Source organism: Astatotilapia calliptera, chromosome 15, assembly GCF_900246225.1.
Source record: "Astatotilapia calliptera chromosome 15, fAstCal1.2, whole genome shotgun sequence".
NCBI classification, from domain to species: Eukaryota; Metazoa; Chordata; class Actinopteri; order Cichliformes; family Cichlidae; genus Astatotilapia; species Astatotilapia calliptera.
In genome coordinates, this window is record NC_039316.1 from 633,464 (window position 1) to 652,498 (window position 19,035).

General features: G+C 41.8%; 1 protein-coding gene across 1 annotated transcript; it reads right to left on the reverse strand.

The window, feature by feature from the left end:
- Positions 1–1,637: 1,637 nt before the first annotated feature.
- kcnk13b (potassium channel, subfamily K, member 13b) lies at positions 1,638–13,567 on the reverse strand. The gene is made up of 3 exons (XM_026143646.1): positions 12,810–13,567; positions 7,780–8,546; positions 1,638–3,805 (listed from the first exon to the last, which is right to left on the reverse strand). Exons 1-3 carry the CDS (start codon positions 13,144–13,146, stop codon positions 3,650–3,652), a joined length of 1,260 nt encoding a protein of 419 aa, XP_025999431.1. The 5' UTR covers positions 13,147–13,567; the 3' UTR covers positions 1,638–3,649.
- Positions 13,568–19,035: the final 5,468 nt, after the last annotated feature.

Consider the following 19,035-nt stretch of genomic DNA (forward strand, 5'->3'; position numbering starts at 1 on the left):
TACTGACTGCACTCTGCTGTAATATATTCATTTAATGAAGTGTCACTTTTGTTTATTAAATTAACTTTAATGAACATCACATGTCGTGTGCTTCCAAGGTTTAACCGCACATTACTGCGTAGAGTGGCTGATTATTAATCTTGTGAGCCACGTAAATAGACAAGAGAGTGAGTAGAGTCCCGTGTTTGCAGAAAGACAAAAAGTCAATTTATTGGTTGATGTACAAAGAACACAAACAGAAAGTAGACTTTGATGTATGTACGGCATTAAGAGAAGCATTAACGTCCTTGCAGTCAACTGGAGGGAGCTGCAGAGATTTCGCTCTTTCTAAGGTGCTGCTTGTGAACATCCAGCGTTCACTCTGCATATGTTTAGGTAGCACCAGCTGAATCTCACAGCCTCGGTGTTCACAGACACTATTTAATTGGCTGATTTGCTGTTTACTCTCCCCTGACACACTCAGGCACATGACGTATGAAGAGTTATGTGCACACTGACGATGCATATGCTTTAAAAAGTTTATTAAAAAGTTTAAGGTAATTAGCTGTACTGTTTTGCTAATCCCTGTAGTCAAACATGTGCAAAGTCACCGCGTGGCAGCTGCTGTCCTTTACAGTACCTGTATAACGCTGAGGCTTTATTGACTTTCTTTAGTATCATTTGCATTTTCTGTAGTCTGATAACTACAGCCACTTTCAGTTATTCCCACATGATGGGTTTTTTTACCCTGGTACACAACGTTTTATCACCTGTTGCAAGCATAATAATAAAATAGCCACCTATTAGGTTTATTCTCAGTGAAGCATGAAAGGTGGAGCACACTGAGGCCACCCGTGCAGCAGTGTGGAATCAACTATATTGTCACATCCCACGTGGCTCCTCCATTAGAGTGCGTATCAAACAGAGTGGATATGACAGTGGTATCAGTCACTCTCTGGGTGGTGTCGTGACTTGTTTAAAAAAAAAGAGCTTTGACAAAGAGTCTTTGTGTGTCTACATCTGCCCGTGGCTCTGCTGTCTCACTCATAATGTATCTGTGCACTCTGAGACACACAAACAGGAACACACATTTCTTCAAAGCTGTTATTATCCATGTAGGCATATTGACATATTCATAATTCTTCTCCGTTTGAATAGTTTGTGTGTGTTGCAGTTTGTGATTGCGTTTGTGTGTCCGTAGCAAAGAATCAGTCTAAATGTGTATTTTCAGGTTAGTTTACTTGATGAAAATATAGAAATGTCCTTGTTTGTTCTACAGCGAAAAGTTTTCCAGGCTTCGTCCATGAAACACCCGGGCATTCTGTCAGCCCATAATGAACGTGCAGTAGCAGAGCCAGCTGACTTTGACAACGAGCCAACTTTCTAAAGGATCAACCTGCCATTTTTTGCAAACTTTGATTGTGTTTCTAAAAAAAAAGTGTGTGCTCCCAGTTTTACCATTTTAAATTTTTTGCACCCCCCCCCACTTCTCTGTGCTTTCACTCAGTCTGTGGTGAAGCTAAAATCAGGTGGCATTCAGTGGGGAAATTCAGCACAGTGGTCTGCTGTCAGGACCACAGCTTTTCTTTGAAGCAACCAGTGACACCCAAAAACCAACATGTACAATGGTAGATGCACCATATTAAATTTGGGGTATTTTCTTTATTTCAAAGAGAAGTAGACAGAAAAAAAACTACAATTGGCAGTTTGTGTTGTACTAATACTACATGCAGGGATCTTACTTCCCTGGCAGGTTTGCATGGCTGTCATCTCATCAAGACAAAACTCAAGAGTATTCTCTCTCTGCTCTTCATCTTCGGTCATGAGACGCACTTAAAGCTGGGGCAGACAAAAACATCCATAATAACCTTTCAGCATATTGTAATTCAAGTGGTCTGAAAGTGAACTGCACTCCTGCACCCCTTCTCGGCTCTGTCGTCAAGCTGCAGAAAGTCTGTGAAAAAATACAGGTCTTTTCAGAACAAATCAGATGAGCTGTATAAAGAAGCATGAAGAGAAAAAAATAACTCCGTAGATGCAACGTGTACAGGACGTCTCCCTGGAGAGACTGAGATTTGAACCCCATGTGAAGTAGTGGGGAGAGCTGCAGGGAAAGCCATGCCTATTTTAAAATACTGACATTTAAATGAATTCGTGTCATCAACATTTCTGATGAGCCTCTTCTACACGCTTTAAGTCACATGTACAGCAGGTACTGTCAGAGGTGGAGCCCGGAGGATAACAACCCTGTAATTTCAGTGCAGAAAGCCAGACCATTATTGTAATACATGTTGAAGGGGAAAATATCTTAATATGGTCAAAATATGAACTGCTAAAAAAAATTAAAGGAGCACTTTGAAAGCTCATCAGATCTCAATGGGGAAAATATCCCAGATATAATTCCATGCTGTATGCTTGGCTACATTTTGGATCCATAATATTCTCCTTAGAACCCAAACCTCTGACAACAGATCTGACAATGCTCACTCTGTGCCTGAGGCGGAGTCAGAAGTATTTACCTCAGTTATTTTCCTCTGCTGAGGATACAGAGTCTGTCGTCTGTCAGCCGGGTTAGACAAAAACTATCAGGCCGAATTTCATGAAACCTGGCGAGGAGGTAAAACATTGGAGGTAAAACACTTTGGAGTTGCTGCAGATCACTTTTGGTTTTAAATTTGCAACACAAGGATTGGCTTTGGCTCCTCGAATATTCTTCTAATTGTTTACTGCACTTGTCGTGTGGATCCAGACTAACAGAAAAAAGAAACAGCAAGCAGCACTGAGCCAAAATGTAATAATGAGCCCTGGAACTACATGTTTTTACCTCATTTGTATCAGTACCAAACACCAGCAGGCCTGTGTCACAACAAAATATGAAAATGCCATAATTTCTGTATTTGTGCTTGACTAATGTGAAACAAACTCGGAGTAAACAGAAATCCTACATAATGGGGATCAGTGCAGGCTCTCTGATTCTGCAGAGGGCAGGGCTGCTCAGGGTTGTAATGAGGGAGATTCTGTCTTTGTTGTTGCTATTTGTTGTTTTAATGAATGGATGCGAGCCACTGAATAGTGTAACAACATGGCTGTGAAACATTTACCACAAATGCTGTGAGCGTAGAACTAAAATCTTTTTAGTTAGTCATGTTTTCCCGTCTTTTTTAACTTTCCAAACATGACACAGGGCTTTGTGCAATGACTGCTGTGAGACTGAAGAAACACCATCTTTATTAAAGCTACTTCTCTGACAATAATACCTTTCATGGACCGGGCAGAGTCGTAGTAAGTGTTGTGAAGTGCTGTGAATGAGTGAAAGTTGCAGGTCTATGTGAAGCAGCACGTAGTGCATCAGGCTTTAAAGCTTAGATACAGGCTTTAGGCAGGCTTTTATTTATCACCATGGAAACTGGATTCCTCACAGGGGAACATTCCAGCACGCCTGGTCCAGATGTGGAAATCCAGCACGCTATCGTGCATCTTTCATCTAGCCAAGTTCTTGGCAAGAAGCTGGGCTGAGATGGTTTCCGTCTAAGCAGTAGCTGCTGGGGTCAGCCTTCCTCCTCCAACATCAAAGCTTCTTCTTCCTCGGGGAGGCGGCGCTCAGTGTAAGTGTCATACTCTTTCTCGTGTGTCTTTTGTTTCCTTTAAAAGGATCTCGCGCTGTTTCTCCCTATCTGTCCACACTAGTCTCTGCCAGGCGGTTGTTCATGATGCCCAGTGCACCCACCCCTCCCGAGAAGCCGTTCTGACGTGAACTGGAGCTGGACTGGCGCTGGTTCCCGACTGCCATCTCCGAAAGCTGCTTTTGCATAATGGCCAAGTTCACCTAGAGGAAGAGATTAAAAAAAATCATCACAAGAGGAAACGGAAACTGCAGAAAACTGGGGAAAGTGAAGTGGTACATTCAAGCTATAAAGTCTTGGCAAACAAACACAGATCGAACGGCAGCATCTGATTTCACAGGTGCATTAAAAAGCTGCCAGATGGTATTTCTTCTTTAGTGGGCTGCTTTAAGCAAACAAAGGTGAAAAGTATTGACGCGAGTGTCAGTGATTTAACTTTTGCCACTCAGCAACTTTTACCTTTGATTTTTTTTCTGCACAACAAAGAGCAGAAAATGCAACAGGCTTGTTTTGTATATAATCGGGTGTAAATGTATCCACTGTCAGGTCAGGACTTTATGGTTTTAAGGACTTTGCTTTCTCCATTCCCAGCTGCTTTATTTTACCTGTGGCCATGGAAGTGATTGGAACACCTGAATTCAATGAATTGGATGAGTGAGTGAATACAGTGTATCTGCTGACTTTGGCAAACCTGGCACACGGTTCACCTCCATACTGTTTTGGGTGAATAAGTGCACCACAAACACTTGAAACACCACACACCTCTGACGCCCGTTGCTTGCCATTTTGGCTTTATAGCAGAAATCAAGAGGCCAATCAAAGGATACATTTTTCAGCCAGCAGAAAGAGGATATATTGTGAGTGCGTAAGCTAGCGCGGAGGTTAGAAAGCTGCAAATGTTTACAAAAATGTGGCCGCTCCTGCAGATGATCCAAATTGAAGCACAATTTTTAGACTGTTTTGTTTGTTTTGGCACATCATGGTTTATTATGAGGAGAATGAGAGGATGGAGAAGATGTGTACTGGTACCAGTTTACAAGAACAAGGATGATGGGAAGAGCTGCAGTAACTACAGAGGGATAAAACCGATCAGACACACCATGAAGACGTGTGAAATAGTTGTTGAAGCTACACTGAGAAGGGAGGTGACAATCAGTGAGCTGCAGTATTGCTTTAATCTGAGAAAGAGCAGATGCAATGTTTGCTTTGAGAGTGTTGATGGAGAAGTATAGAGGTCAGTAAAAACTTCACTCTGCCTCTATGGAACTAGAGAAACTATACGATAGGTACCAAAAGAGGAACTGTGGCATTGTATGAGGAAGTCAGGAGGTGCAGAGAAGTATGTGAGGGTGGTGCAGGACAAGAAAGTGGTGAGGTAGGAGTAACAAGTGGATTCCATCAGCACCTTGTTGTTTGCAGTGGTGATGTCTTTATCCTGTCTTCCTTCTCTCACCCCAACCAATCACAGCAGATGGCCCCGCCCCTCCCTGAGCCTGGTTCTGCCGGAGGTTTCTTCCTGTTAAAAGGGAGTTTTTCCTTCCCACTGTTGCCAAAGTGCTTGCTCATAGGGGGTCATATGATTGTTGGGCTTTTCTCTGTATCTATGAAGCGCCTTGAGGCGACTTTTGTTGTGATTTGGCGCTATATAAATTGAATTGAATTGAATTGAAAATTGATGGACAGACTGACAGATGAGGCCAGGCAGACGTGGACTATAATGTTTGCAGATAACACTTTGATCTGTAGAGTAGGGAGCAGGTGGACGAGAGTATGGCGAGGTGGAGGTATGCTCCGGAGAAAAGAGGAATGAAGGGCAGTAGAGGCAAGACAGAATACAAGACTGTGGATTAGAGGGAGACAGGTGGAAAGTTGAACATGGAGGGAGTAGAGATAGTGAAGGTAGATGTGTTTAAATGCCTGAGATCAACCATGGAAAGCAAGAGAGCACAGGTAGGGTGGAGTGGGTGGAGACGAGTGTAGTGAGGCCTGCTGTCATGTATGGTTCACAGATGGTGGACGGTGTTCGTTCCTTGAAATATTCAACCCAAAGCAAAAGCTCGTTTGTGTTACCAACTACAAGTTACATCAGCTACCTCCTAACCTGGATACAAAGTCGTCCTTTGAAATTTGGAAAAATGTTGCAAATGTACATATTTCTAGCTGAATTTCCAAGCCTCAACCTCCCTTCTTGTTCCTTTGCTGTTAGTGAAAGCAACGCTTTGATGTGGAACGGACAGACTTACATTAACATGCCTTAGACACACACACACACACACACACCCCCTTCGCTGCTGTCTCAGAGACCTCACAGTTTTTAAACGCCCAGTTGTATCAGGTTAATAAGTACAGAGCTTTTGTAACTTAATGAGCTCGTGGAAGTCACGCCACCAGAGCTTTTGAACCCTCTAAACCATCAGATCTTTCTCCATGAATGAATACCCATCTGGGGTACAGCCTTATTAAACCATCACTCGCTCACTTCACCTTGTTTACCTCGACTCTTTCTCTTTTATCTCGTAGACTTTTCACAGCTACTCCAACTGCTCCAGCATCCACCGTTTTAGCTAGCTGGGGAAAGCTACAGATAGACACCAGGGAACACAAACGCACTGTCCTCTTCCTGTTTTGGTTTCACAATTAAGCCTTTGCTTTCCCCTGAGACGGGCACACAGTGGTAGACGGACTGTCATATATATATATATATATATTATATTTGTCTCTGTATTTATATATGTGTGTGTGTGTGTGTGTGTGTGTGTGTATATATATATATATAACAATTCTGTAACTGTAACTTCGGTCGTTGCTGTGCTTTTTGGAAGTCGAATTTCCCAGAGGAACCCACCCGAGGGATTAATAAAGTTCTATCTTATCTTATCTTATCTTATAATGAAAGCAGAGCTTACAGGGAACCGGCCGAAAAGCAAACTCTGCCCATTATTCTGCTGCAGGTTTATCGTGCAAACAGCATTTCCACCTTAATAAAGAGTTAAAGCCTTTGGTAGTGCTAAATTATTTTAACTGTGCAGTGGAGATTACTATAAAGTGTTTGTACTTGTAAAGAAGGTTATAAGTTTTGTTATAAGTTGCTGATTTCTGTGATATATCCCCCCCGCCCCTTTTCTCTCTGTTATTGTTGTATTAGCAGTACATAACATTCAAAGGTGGTCGGTCTCTCAGATTTAGCAGGTGCTCCAGTGAAATTCCAGGCTCACATTTTCAGAGTGAAATCGATTACCATCAATTACCCATAAATTATTATGTTTTACGTAAAAAAGAAGCGCAAATGAACATGTGGTGCTTCAGAGGTTAGAAACCGTGCTTCACTCTAACAGGGAAATATCATAATTTGCAATAAATTTTACCATCAACCAACACACAAAGACATGAGTTCCTACAGCTTGATAAAAAGTATTCACACAGGTTTCTGATGTCATCAGCTTGTTCTGAGGCTGAATCAGACGATTAAACTCAGTTTCCTGAACTGTACAAAATTTCATTCATCTTATATTTCACTAACAATCCTAACACAACACAAGACTTATTCTTGGTTGTGTCAGTTCAGCAGAATTAAACCATTCGGCCTTCTAATTTTCTCAGTCAGGACTTCCAGGACCTGTAAAGAAAGATCTAAGAAGGATTTCTGATCCAGTGCAGAAGGGCGCACACTTTTGACATTTAATTGTAGCTCACACTGCTCATTAGTCTTGTCTACATGGTGGAGTAGTAGATATGGAAATGTATGGACAACTGACACTCCTGAGGGGCCACAAGAGCTGCTGAATAAGCAGTGCCGGTGGTTGCTTAGCTGTTGATATTCAAAGAACTTTGACGCTGCATATGCATGCAGCCCAGCAGTTCAGCAGCCAAACATAAGACACTGAATATGAAGCATAAGCTTGTATCAAAATAGGAATTCTCCCCCGTATTTTTTCACACATATGTACAGCGAATACAAATATTTTGATCAGTTTTAATAAGAACATATATGCACCGGTAATCACGTGGAGGTTATGGCTCATAAAGAGACATCTGACAGCAGCAGGACAAAGGAGTTTTCCCTCCACTACTCGCGTCAGTCATCAGATTACTCTAAGAATGAACTGCTTGCTTGTAAAGACAGGTGTGATTTCATTCATCAGGTGCAGAGTCACACGAGTGGTCAGTCTACTCTCACCTTGTTGGCTGCTAAGAAGTCCCTCATGGAAATCATTTCCCCAGACAACCTGCGTCCAGTGTCGGTCTCGCTCTCATTAATGGCGTCTGTCTCGATGGATGGGTCTCTGCGGGCACGGAGGTGGCCCGGGGCCACCACATTCCGACGGGGATGCCGGTGCGGGTGGTGACCCCTCCTGGGGAAACAGCAGCGACAGGGGGCCTCCAGCCTCCTCAGCAGCCAGTTGAGTACCTGCTTGATGACGATGGAGATGACATTGAAGAGGGAGTAGATGCAGCAGACGCCGGTCAGGATGAAGAAGAAGTTGCCCAGCCTGTACGCAACCGTAGCGTGGCCTTCGTAGGCGACTCGCTGACTGCTAACCATATCTCCAAACCCAATGGTGCTGAAGGCTACAAAGCAGAAGTAAAGCGAGTCCAGGTAGCCCCAACCCTCCGCTGCGGAGTACATCAGCGAGGCGCAGCAAGACACCAAAACGGCTGCCGCTCCTAAAATGAGCATAACGCAGTAGACTGAGGGCTTCCAGCCTGCAAGTTCCTCCCCGGCTCCACTTGCTCTGTTTCCCTCAGAGACTTGACGTCCGTTTTGTGGCAGCACAGCCTTGTTATGACGTCTTTCGTAGCACGACTTAAGGACAAAGGCAATGACGGTGATGACACGCTCCAGGAAGAGGTTGAAGAACAGGATGGTAGCCGCACAGCCGAGCAGGCCATAAAACATCAGGAAGACTTTTCCTCCAATGGTGGCCGGGGTTGTCATCCCAAACCCTGACGTTCACACACAGAGAAATAGATCACGTAGTGAGAGTAAATTTACACAGTGTTACTGCTATCATTATAAGATGACAATAGCAGTGGAAGCTCACATTTATTGGTCTTTACCCTCTCTAGTACTACAACCGAACACTCTCAGTGTTGTGATGTGAGCTTTGTAGCTACACTGACAAAGATTGTAGCGGTAGAAGTCTGCCTTCAGTGCTTTTTAGCAGAAAGACCGTCTGACAAAAGCCTTTTAAAATAGACTAACAGAAGCCAGAGGTCATATAAAGACCAACAGAGTCTGATCTAGCTTTTCACCTAATGTCCTCCAGGATAGTCTCCCCCACTGCCTTAAGGTGAAGGTTGATGGATGTTACACTATTGTTACTTTTAGACACCAAATCTGTTTGAAGACGTTTAGGAAAAGATAATGGTTTGATGTGATAAGATTACTTTATGGTCACTCTTAGAGGAAAATCATCCTCATCATCATCAGCAACTAAAATCAAGACAGAAACCTTAAAAGAATTTGGTTTGATGCACATTTTCACAAACATCAAGCTTCTTTTTTTTCTTTTTACCAAAGGCGTTGATGACTGAGCTGTGGCTTGTCCCATCTGTGGACTCTCGATTTTACTTGCCATGTCTGCAACGATGCTAGGAGCTAAGCTCGCCAACTCTGCTGGCGCCCAGTTTGAAGTCTGCCACCTGACTGGGGAGCATGTGTAGTTGGGGTATTGTAATCTAAACTCTGTGTGGTCAGACCTGTGAGGTCATGCACACAGACCCTGACACTCTCCATCTGATAACAACATTTGGACCGAAGCGAAATCACGGACACGGAAAGTGTAACTGAGACTAAACAGGAAGGACTGCTTTGCTGTCAGGCTGCTGGCTGTGTTAGCAGAGTATAACCAAGGCTGCATACCACACGTCTACTTCATGAAACTAGTTTAAAACTGTATGAGGCTATTTTGTTTCCTTCCTTACACTCTCAAAGCAGCATCATGCTGTCGCTACACTGTGCTACATGTAAAAAGGGACAAAGTCAGAGGAAAAATGATTAATGAGAGAACTTTAAATCCTCAGCTTGTACGGATCATCTTTGAATGAAAGGACAGACTAAAAGAGTTCTCGTACGTTAAAACGTCACCTTCACTTGAAAATGCGAGTCCTGCCCATAACTTCTGGGTTTTTTCTTACACACAAGCAAACTAGAGAAAAGTGGCTACCAACCTGCAGCTGCTTTATCTTTTAAATCAAGCTCTCTTCCTATCTGCCATCAACAAAGACGGCCAATTACAACTCTCTACTCCTACTAAGTGAAAAACGTGCTCATGCGACTGCTTTCCTCCACAGGGTTGCCATTGGTGACATGCTAACCCTCTCTCGCTTTGTCTCTCTGTGCAGCAACACTCAGTTTGAGAGCCGAGGTGTTCCAGTCTCACATTTCACTGTATTTTTTTCCACACTATTTTGGCAAATGAAAGACGCAGTGGAGACACCCCACGCCTCAGGTGTAGCTTTTTTTTCTCCAGATTTTTAAAGGTCAAACAGATTTTGCAGATTTTTATTCCAACGGGATCTGAAGATGTTTTTCTGTGACTGACTTTGTCTCTTCTGAACTGGCAGATGAAGAAAATGGGAGTCAGAACATGAGGTCTTTCAGCTGCACCACTCTCACTGATGTCTTTTCATCCCTCATTTAACACTAAAGTTCATGAAGTGCCGTCTGTCTCTCTGCTGCTCTTCTTCTTCTTCTTGACCAATTGTTGAAAAATCGAACTCTGGCTTTTATTTTAGAGTGGAAACGTCATAGTTATACACGCTCGTGCGACAAATTATTGTTTAACAATATGATTGTCCTTTTTACTAAAAACAAAGTTAAACATGACTGTATCCACTCAGGAAAAACACACGGTGCAGCGTGACTAGCTGCCTCCATGCCAGAGGCAGGCGTCTTGTGGAGGGTTTGATTGCCTTCACATTCAGAAAGGATCTCAAGGTGCTAATTGAAACAGAGATTTCATCCAAATGCAACAATAAAGCCAAATGGCCTGGATTTTATAGATGTGTATTTCTTTCCACTTGTTTTGTAAATTTGATGTTGATGAGTCCTGTGAACAAGATATGCGGCGCTTCAAAGAAAAAAGGTAAAATTTCAGCGCCATTACAGCGCTCTCAGGACACAGTCGGGGTTATTTGGGGTTGCACAGCTAAAGTTTGTCTTTTTTGGGTGATTATTTGCTTCTTGATCAATAATAATCATTAAATAATAACTCGATTGTGTCTTTACAGGATGTACGCAGCATGAAACAACCCTTTAGCGTAGTTGGCAAGTTTTTTTTTACAAATAGAAAAACAGAAATGTAAAAATAGGATCTTTATGAATGTGTTTTAGTGATTATACCAGTGTTACTGCAGAGGATATAAAATATGACAAAGTCTTACAGTGAAGCCACTAATTTGTGGGAGTCCTGCCAGAGTGGAGTCCAACATCACATCACTTCTTCTACATTTGTAAATTCGACTCAGGATTCAAATTTAAACTGCGATTGGATGTTTGCTACATTATTAAGCCTGCAGTTACTCAGCTGTAACGGCCTCCTTTCTGGATACACTTGTTTTTTCTTACCCAGTTTTTAATGTGTTGTACTCATAAATTGTTCATAATGTTTATGCTCTTTTTTACCTTTTTTTCTTTTTACAGTTCCCCCTGACAGTCTAAAGCACCTCATAAGTTTGTTTAATATAGATTTGAAACTGTCATCTAGTTTTCCATCAAATAATAGATCCGCTGTCTTAAACGTCGCAGTGATGCTTTAAATTTGACAGTTAACCAGTCAACAGACGACATTATTACATATCTGTAATAAAAATACTCAAATACTGAAGAGAAGGGATTTTTTTCACCAGTCTACTCGGTGAAGTCGACCTCTAAACATAATGAATTATACTTGGTTTCCTCAGCACACATACGAGATGCCTTTGAAATAGACTTCTTGTGCCTACGCATACACTCAGGCTGCTGTTCTTTGATAATCGAGACACATTCATCCAAGCTGTGATACACACAGTGCTCTCAGAGAAGATGCAAAATGATGATGTGTTCCTAACGGGGCTTTCCCTGGCAAACACTGAGAGGTGATTGTTGGAAATAAAGATGAGGAGGGACTGATGAAACTGGGGAAGAATTAAATATTATAACAATTTACATATGATTGTTTTGAAGTGGCTGGACACAGCGATTAATATACCATCAAATTACTTTAAGGTCATTTGTAAGATCAGAGATCGTCTCTTGTTACTTATAACATGATCAAAGGTGCTGTTTCCCCCTGCGCTTGTATCATGAATAACTGTGAAGTCATACCTCAAAAAGACAATCCTGTTTTGTTTTTTTAATCCTTAGAAGCTAAACTAAGGTGGGATTAAATGTCTGTTTAAATAAAGCTGTTGTGCACTGTCAGAGGGAAAAGTGCACAACGGCTGACACTCGAGCAGAGGAAAGTGTGGTTTCAGGTCTGTTTTTGAGGCACTTTCACTTGAAAACCCAAAGAATTAAGCTGTATAAGGAGAGTACTTCTATATAAAATATGTTCAGCTAGTCCACTCATTTAAACTGCCACGGGCAAGCCAGTTACAGTCATTACAAACAAATTAACTCCAATCAAGTTGTTATAATGGCTGCAAACATGACCTGTCCACAACATGAAAAAATCTGAAAAGACTTAAAAAGCACAAATCAGAGGAGCAGTTTTGACAAAAAAAAAAAGGATCAGCTGCAGAACGGTGAGTGATGGCTGTGTTTTTGTCTGCCTCACTGACACTAAAGACTTGAATGCTCTCAAACGGGCAGCCAGTCCTGAAATGGAGAAATAACAGTCAAGGACAAATCTCTGAAGTAGGCATTAAAAGGTTTGTGTGTGAGAGAGGGTGTGTAGTTCTGTTGAACCCACTGAACCACACTGTAAGCACTGAGTCAACTCTCTAAACTGATGCTGAAGTGGATCTGCCTACTTTTCAGTAAAGATTGCTACTGCGTTTCATTTGGCCTGTATAAAAGTTTGATCAAACTGAACCTGGCCAGTCTTTACATTCCCGGGAGAAAGGAATATAAAGTGATGAAGAGACGCATTGATGTGGGAGTTTGCTATTTGCATCCACCAAAAGCACAGAGTCACGAAACAAAAAGCCAGAAACTGATTATGTAAAAGAACGAAAAAGTGATGTATCTGACTGAGTTTGCAGAGGCCAGCATCTTCATCTCACCGATGGTTGACACCACAGTTCCTACGAAGTAAAAAGCGCCCGTGAAGTCCCATCGAGGTCTGATTGCGTCCACGCGGATCCCCGCCACGTTCGCCTCCTCGTAGTTCCTCAGGAAGTTATTCAGCTCTTTCTTACTCAGGTTGTACTTCTGGCTGAAATGTTCGAACCTCTGCGCCCAGCGCTCCTTCGCTTCTCTCTCCTTTGGGTGTTCCAGCGCAGAGAAGACGGCGGCCCCGCACAGGAGATAGACAACGATGAACAGCGCCAGCAGCAGGAACCGCGCGTTATCCTCGTTTATCGGACCGGAGCCGCAGCAGCAGCCGCTCCTGCATGCCATTATGCCGCCGTTGTCTCCGTGGTGCCGCTGCAGTGAGGGACCCGTAGCATGGTGCTCTCGAACACAACGCGCAGTCCTCGGAGGAGACGCTCACATGACAACCGGTTAAATCAGAAAGATGCGTTTTTAAATTGATGAATCAGGTCTTGCAGTTCTTCCTGGGTTTGGCATCGTGCTCGCGAGCTTCTGTTTGCAGCCCGGGTCCGGAGTGCTCAGCCCGGCGCGTGCTCAAATGACTTCATGTCCTGTGACTGCACTCTGCAGCGGGTTGCTAAGATGTTCAGAGAAGAGGAGAGATGCAACCTGTGGATGCAGAGAGTCGTGCTGTTGCGCTCTCTACCGCTGCCTCTCCAGAGAAAGTCTCCACCCCGGAGCGCACCTTTTACGCATCACGGATCGGCCACTTACATGTGCGTAAACTTAAAACAGCTGTCCGTTCAGTTTGCATGTCGAGAGCAAACACTCACAACGAGCCCCGATGTCACCTGTCATGTTCCACCCGATCCGTAACTTTGGAGGTTTGATCCTGACAATATAGAGCGTGTTTGCATAGTGAAATCAATCACTTGACATTTCCGAATTCTGACGAGGGATTCACGCTCCCGCACATGCTTACCCGGGGACGATGTGAGCAAATGTCACAGCGGAAAGACGGTCTGAAATAAATAATTCAGGATCACAGGGACAACAAAGGAGCTATTTCTGTAAAATTGGGAATTCAACAAAATGAGGACGAGTCGAGGCCGTTTCAGAACCACGGACAGAGCAGCATCGCTCCCTAAATGCCTCGATCTTAACTTTTAACATGCGCAGCAACTAAGAGCTGCTTCGAATTAATATTAATGTTTGTTTAAATATTTTTTTTAAATATTCGAAAACATTCTAGAGACACCTGAAATAAAACAAACAGAACTGAATATTATGTACTTGAATCTTTACGTGTATGCACGACTCACAGCATCATTACGCGCTGTTAGTTTTGAATCCATAACACACAGCAAATTATTGATGTTTCACAGGCAATTATTTGGAGATTAGTGTTGACAAGAGGTTCTTCACTCATAGAAGCTGACATGGATCTGAAATCGACAAGTGATAAATAAGCACTTAGGTCACTGAGACAAAATACGAATTGCAATTCTTCACACTCAGGGTTGAAACACCGTGTTTTCTATTGACAAATACTTTACCATCCATCTGTTTTTTTTTTGTTTGTAACCACTTATCCAGTAGCATCCTAAGGCGCCTGGAACCTATCACAGCTATTACTGGATGAGGGGTACACCTCAGACTGATCGCTGGTCCATCACAGGGATGACACGGAGAGACTGACAACCATTTACACCCACAAATTAACCTAGCATGCATGACTGTGGGAGAGAACCCACACAGCACAGGTAACATGCAGACTCCACACAGAAAGTCTACACTATACTGCGCTACACTAAAGTATAGTCGGGCATATTATACTATACAGCACTAACGCTGCCCGCATCAGTAAAGGTAAATGTTAAGGTCAGTGCTTTGACATCAGTAGCAACAAGCACACATACAGAGATTCATTTCTTTAGTAGTTACATCAAACTACTAAAGACAGGACAACTGATACAAGGTCGAGACACTTAAAGAAAGCTGAGCTAAAATCTGTGGGAGAATGCAACAGCAGCAGAGATTGTGTTAGAAGTATAAATTCCAGCGAGGCAACATCAGCAAAACCTTTAAGTTTTAAAAACAGATTTCGAAGATAACAGCAACAACAACACAAGCACCTGTGGGAGTTTCAAGGTGGCTGCCAAGTGATAACACTTACTCTTATGAAGAGGACTGCTTTGTGGATAATATAATTGATCAAATCTGCGATAAATAAAGTAAATCTTATGCATTCGTGTGAGTCAGATCTTCTAGTTCCCTGGCAGATGTTTCTGTGACATCCTCTGGAAGCTTCCAACCATTAAATGCTACAACACACCTGATCACATTATCACATGACAGGATTAGTTTGACTCCAGCCAGTCATTCCAACAGGGAACAGACAGCAAATGAAAACACCAATCATCCGAAAAACTTCAGTTTTGTGCTTTTCATATTCATGTATCCAGCACGACACCTGCCAAGTCTGAAGTAAGCAGGATAAACAGATGTTGAGACCGGTGAGAAAGATGAGAGCACATACAAACATTCCTCAATTTATTAATGATTAAACTAGACTACATCCCCTATGTATAAATAGAAAATATATACATTTTATTACAGTCTACTATTCACTATGCTAAACCATGCTGCACTGAACTGACAACCTAAAATTAAACTTTAATACTGATCAACTCTGTTTGCATATGTTTGGTTCTGATTTAATGAAATCTGTGTCGTATCTTGTTTCTCACAGTGAAATATAACAGCTGAAGCTCCCTTCACACTAAAGTGCATGCTGTTAATTATTCTATGACTTTGCACCCCAGGGACCGGGATAATAAATATGATTTATTACCCCTAAACATTTATGTTTTACATAACTTGCTGCAGGAGCTGTCAGGAGCTGTGCTTCTCCACGTCTTCCTCTGAATCAAAGCAAAGTCTGCTTTTGCAAAAGTAGCCGTAGTTCCTTGCAGAGACGGCAAACTGACTGTCTCGCTCCAGCAATTTGCCAAGTGCTAAAAAAGCAGAAAATGAAGGCTATCTAGTAACAATTCAAAGCTGTACAATTTAGATGAAAATCTGAAAAATGCTCTCAGCTGCAATTTCCTTTGCTCCTCGCCCACATTTATGCTTGTGCAACTCAAATCTTGTTCTTCCAGAACACTTTCATTTCCTTTTAAATACTTTTTAGTGACTCTGATTTTGCAGCACTAACAGACAGCTGCTGCATAAATAAAATTAGATTCATTTAACCATTCTGGTCTTGTTTCATGAAGCATGGAAGAATAGCAGAGCGATGGTGGATTAATGAATAATATAAATCACAGTAGAGTCCAGTGAACCAACATCACATTTGAAAATCTTCCCCTTAATTCTGGGTTCAGACAGGAGTCGCTGCATATTAGTTCAAGCAGTAAATGTTTCATTAGCACTCCATTACTGGAAGAGGCATGATCAGCCACCCTTCTCCCCACTGTAAATGAAATGTAAATGTTATAATGTAGATTTTCCAAACAGCAGCTTTACTAACAGGACTTTGCATCTATATTCTCCTGTTTGTGCTTTTATGGCCTCGATTAGAGGCGGTCATTTGTGACCTAGCCTGGTCTAGCACGTTATGGATGTGCATTTGATATTTTTAAATGCAAAGACCTGACCGCCTTGTAAGACTCTGACCGTGTCACTGTCACAGTCAATATTTACTTAAAAAATAGCCCCATGTGTAGAAAAGACCATCATTTTTTGTGTGTTTTGTTTTGGAAGCTTATGATCAGTCGGTCTATGTCCCCAACCTTAACCATGGATGCTAGCTTTGGGTTGTGACTGAAAGACACAAATGAGCTGGCCTCTCAATCAGGGATAAAGTGAAGAGTACAGTCATTCGAGACAGGCTCAGAGTACAGAGCCGCTGCTCCTCAACACTGAGAGGAGCCAGTTGAGATGGTTTGGCATTAGATGATTGGATGGATTGCTTGGACCACTCTTTTGACATTTAGTACCATGTCATTAAGACTCAAGCTTTAAGGGTCGCAATTCTGCTACTTGCGTGAATACTGTCTTACTTTTAACAGGTAGAGCAGCGCTGACACAAGCAGCTGGCACTTTTACAGCAGCTTTTCAGCATTTTAGAAAATTTGCCAACTGCTTTTAATGCTTAGCAGGAGCAAAAAGTCTTTTATTCAGGCTAGCAGATAGAAAGACCGAACCTGCGTCTGTGTAAATTGTGCAAAATACCAAACTATGTGAGCTCTGTAGGTTGTGATATGCTTGCTTCGTATCTCTGGAGTGAGCACAGGAGCTCCATTAAGAGGAATGATGCAACCAGTCCTGTTGCAAGACATTTAAATTAAAAGCAACATCACATTTCATCTCTGTTTTTATAGGAACAGAAGCAATTAGACCAGCCAAAGCGATGGGAAGAAGAATTTTCTCAGGGAAAAGAGAAAAGGTTTAATTTCCAGTTGGACTGAATGACGACTTCTCAATAAAGTTTTTTTAAATAATGCTCCCTAAATGTCTTTCAAGCATCTTGTGTTGCCGTTTAGACAATTAATTTTTTATGGGTTTTTCTGTGATGTGTTTTTTTTTTGGTGTCTGTCATACTCTTTCATTAAAAAGTCAGTTTGTTATGAATTTATATATTTATCATGTGAGTGTAATTAAACTCGCATATTCTACATCAGTGGGCATGATGGGACTTTCAGGACAAAACTTAAACACTGTTGTGCGCTTGTGACTGAAAGACGGCATAATATGTTGTCACAAAGCTCCAAATGTTGTGAATTGAATTAAAACATGGCTCTAAAACAGGGGTGGGCAACTCCAGGCCTCGAGGGCCGGTGTCCCTGCAGGTTTTAGATGTGTCCTTGAACCAACACAGCTGATTTAAATGGCTAAATTAGCTCCTGCAGTTCTCCAGAGGCCTGGTAACGAACTCATCATGTGATTCAGGTGTGTTGACCCAAGGTGCAGGACACCGGCCCTCGGGGCCTGGAATTGCCCACCCCTGCTCTAAAACATGGCACATCTGAGATAGATCTGATACAGTACATATATGACTCTCTATGATATGTGATGTATTCATTTATATGACTATATGTAACTCTGTATGATCTACATGATATATCACATATCATGTAGATTTACATCAGATATCACGTACATCACATTTATGTAACTATATGTGACTTTGAACTGGACAACTGGAAGATGAGATTGATGGATGGAGGCTAACTGGTCCAAGTACTGTGTAGCCTTTTGTTTTAACATGTGTTTGGTTAGTTTTAGCCAACAAATCTACTTGGTTAGCTTAAAGCAAGCATTACAATATGCGGAAAAATTGATCCTTTGACAGGACATGCTACAAAGCTGCACATGTGGTAGTGAGCTAGGATACCACTTTATTTATTATTTTCTGGAAAGTCTGAAAAATCGAGCTTTATGTAGTCATGGGAAAAACAAAGTCACTGCAAAAATGTAACTGTTTCCAAGATCGCAAATCTTTAATGTAGCCTGTTCTAAACTGTGAGAAAATACGTTACTTTATATTTACAGAGACACTTTATAAAGTATTTGAGTTTTTAGTTAGTGTAACTTAGTTTATTAGATTTCTTTTGCACACTTTGAGTTTGTGAAAAACAAATTATTGAAATTTTAAAACAAAATCTGCTGTATTTCCGTCATGTTTCATCAGGTCCTCTACCCGCTGAGATTTGGCTTGCAGTGAATGAACCTGCTGTTTATCTCGATGCACTCAAATCCTGATATTCCTTCATAGCAAGTGAACATGAAGAGAAATTAATTTGTATTTTCCTTGGCCAATTTTCAGGAATCATTTGAGTATAAACTTGGCTACTGAAGCATCAAAACCTGTTTTACATTCAGCACGAAGACGGACGAACGACTCAAATGATAGTTTTAGACACACAGCAGAATAATTTAGACATAATGGTTTCATTCATATGAGATATATTTTGAATATAATTTTTTTTAAATTTCTGATGTCGTTGTTATGGCCGTGTGTGTGTATGTATAAATTCAGAAGAAGAAGGAGAAGAAGAATTAACCTGCGAGATGTGTTTGTGGGCTTTATTAATTTATATAATTAACATATCCACAAGCATGCAATTACTTCATGTAATTTACTGTTGTTGTTATTTTGTGGTAGGAATGAGATCTGTTTCCATGGAAATTGGGAATATTCAAACTGGTTATTCATGAGCGTTACGACATTTTGTAACCACAGCAACAGAC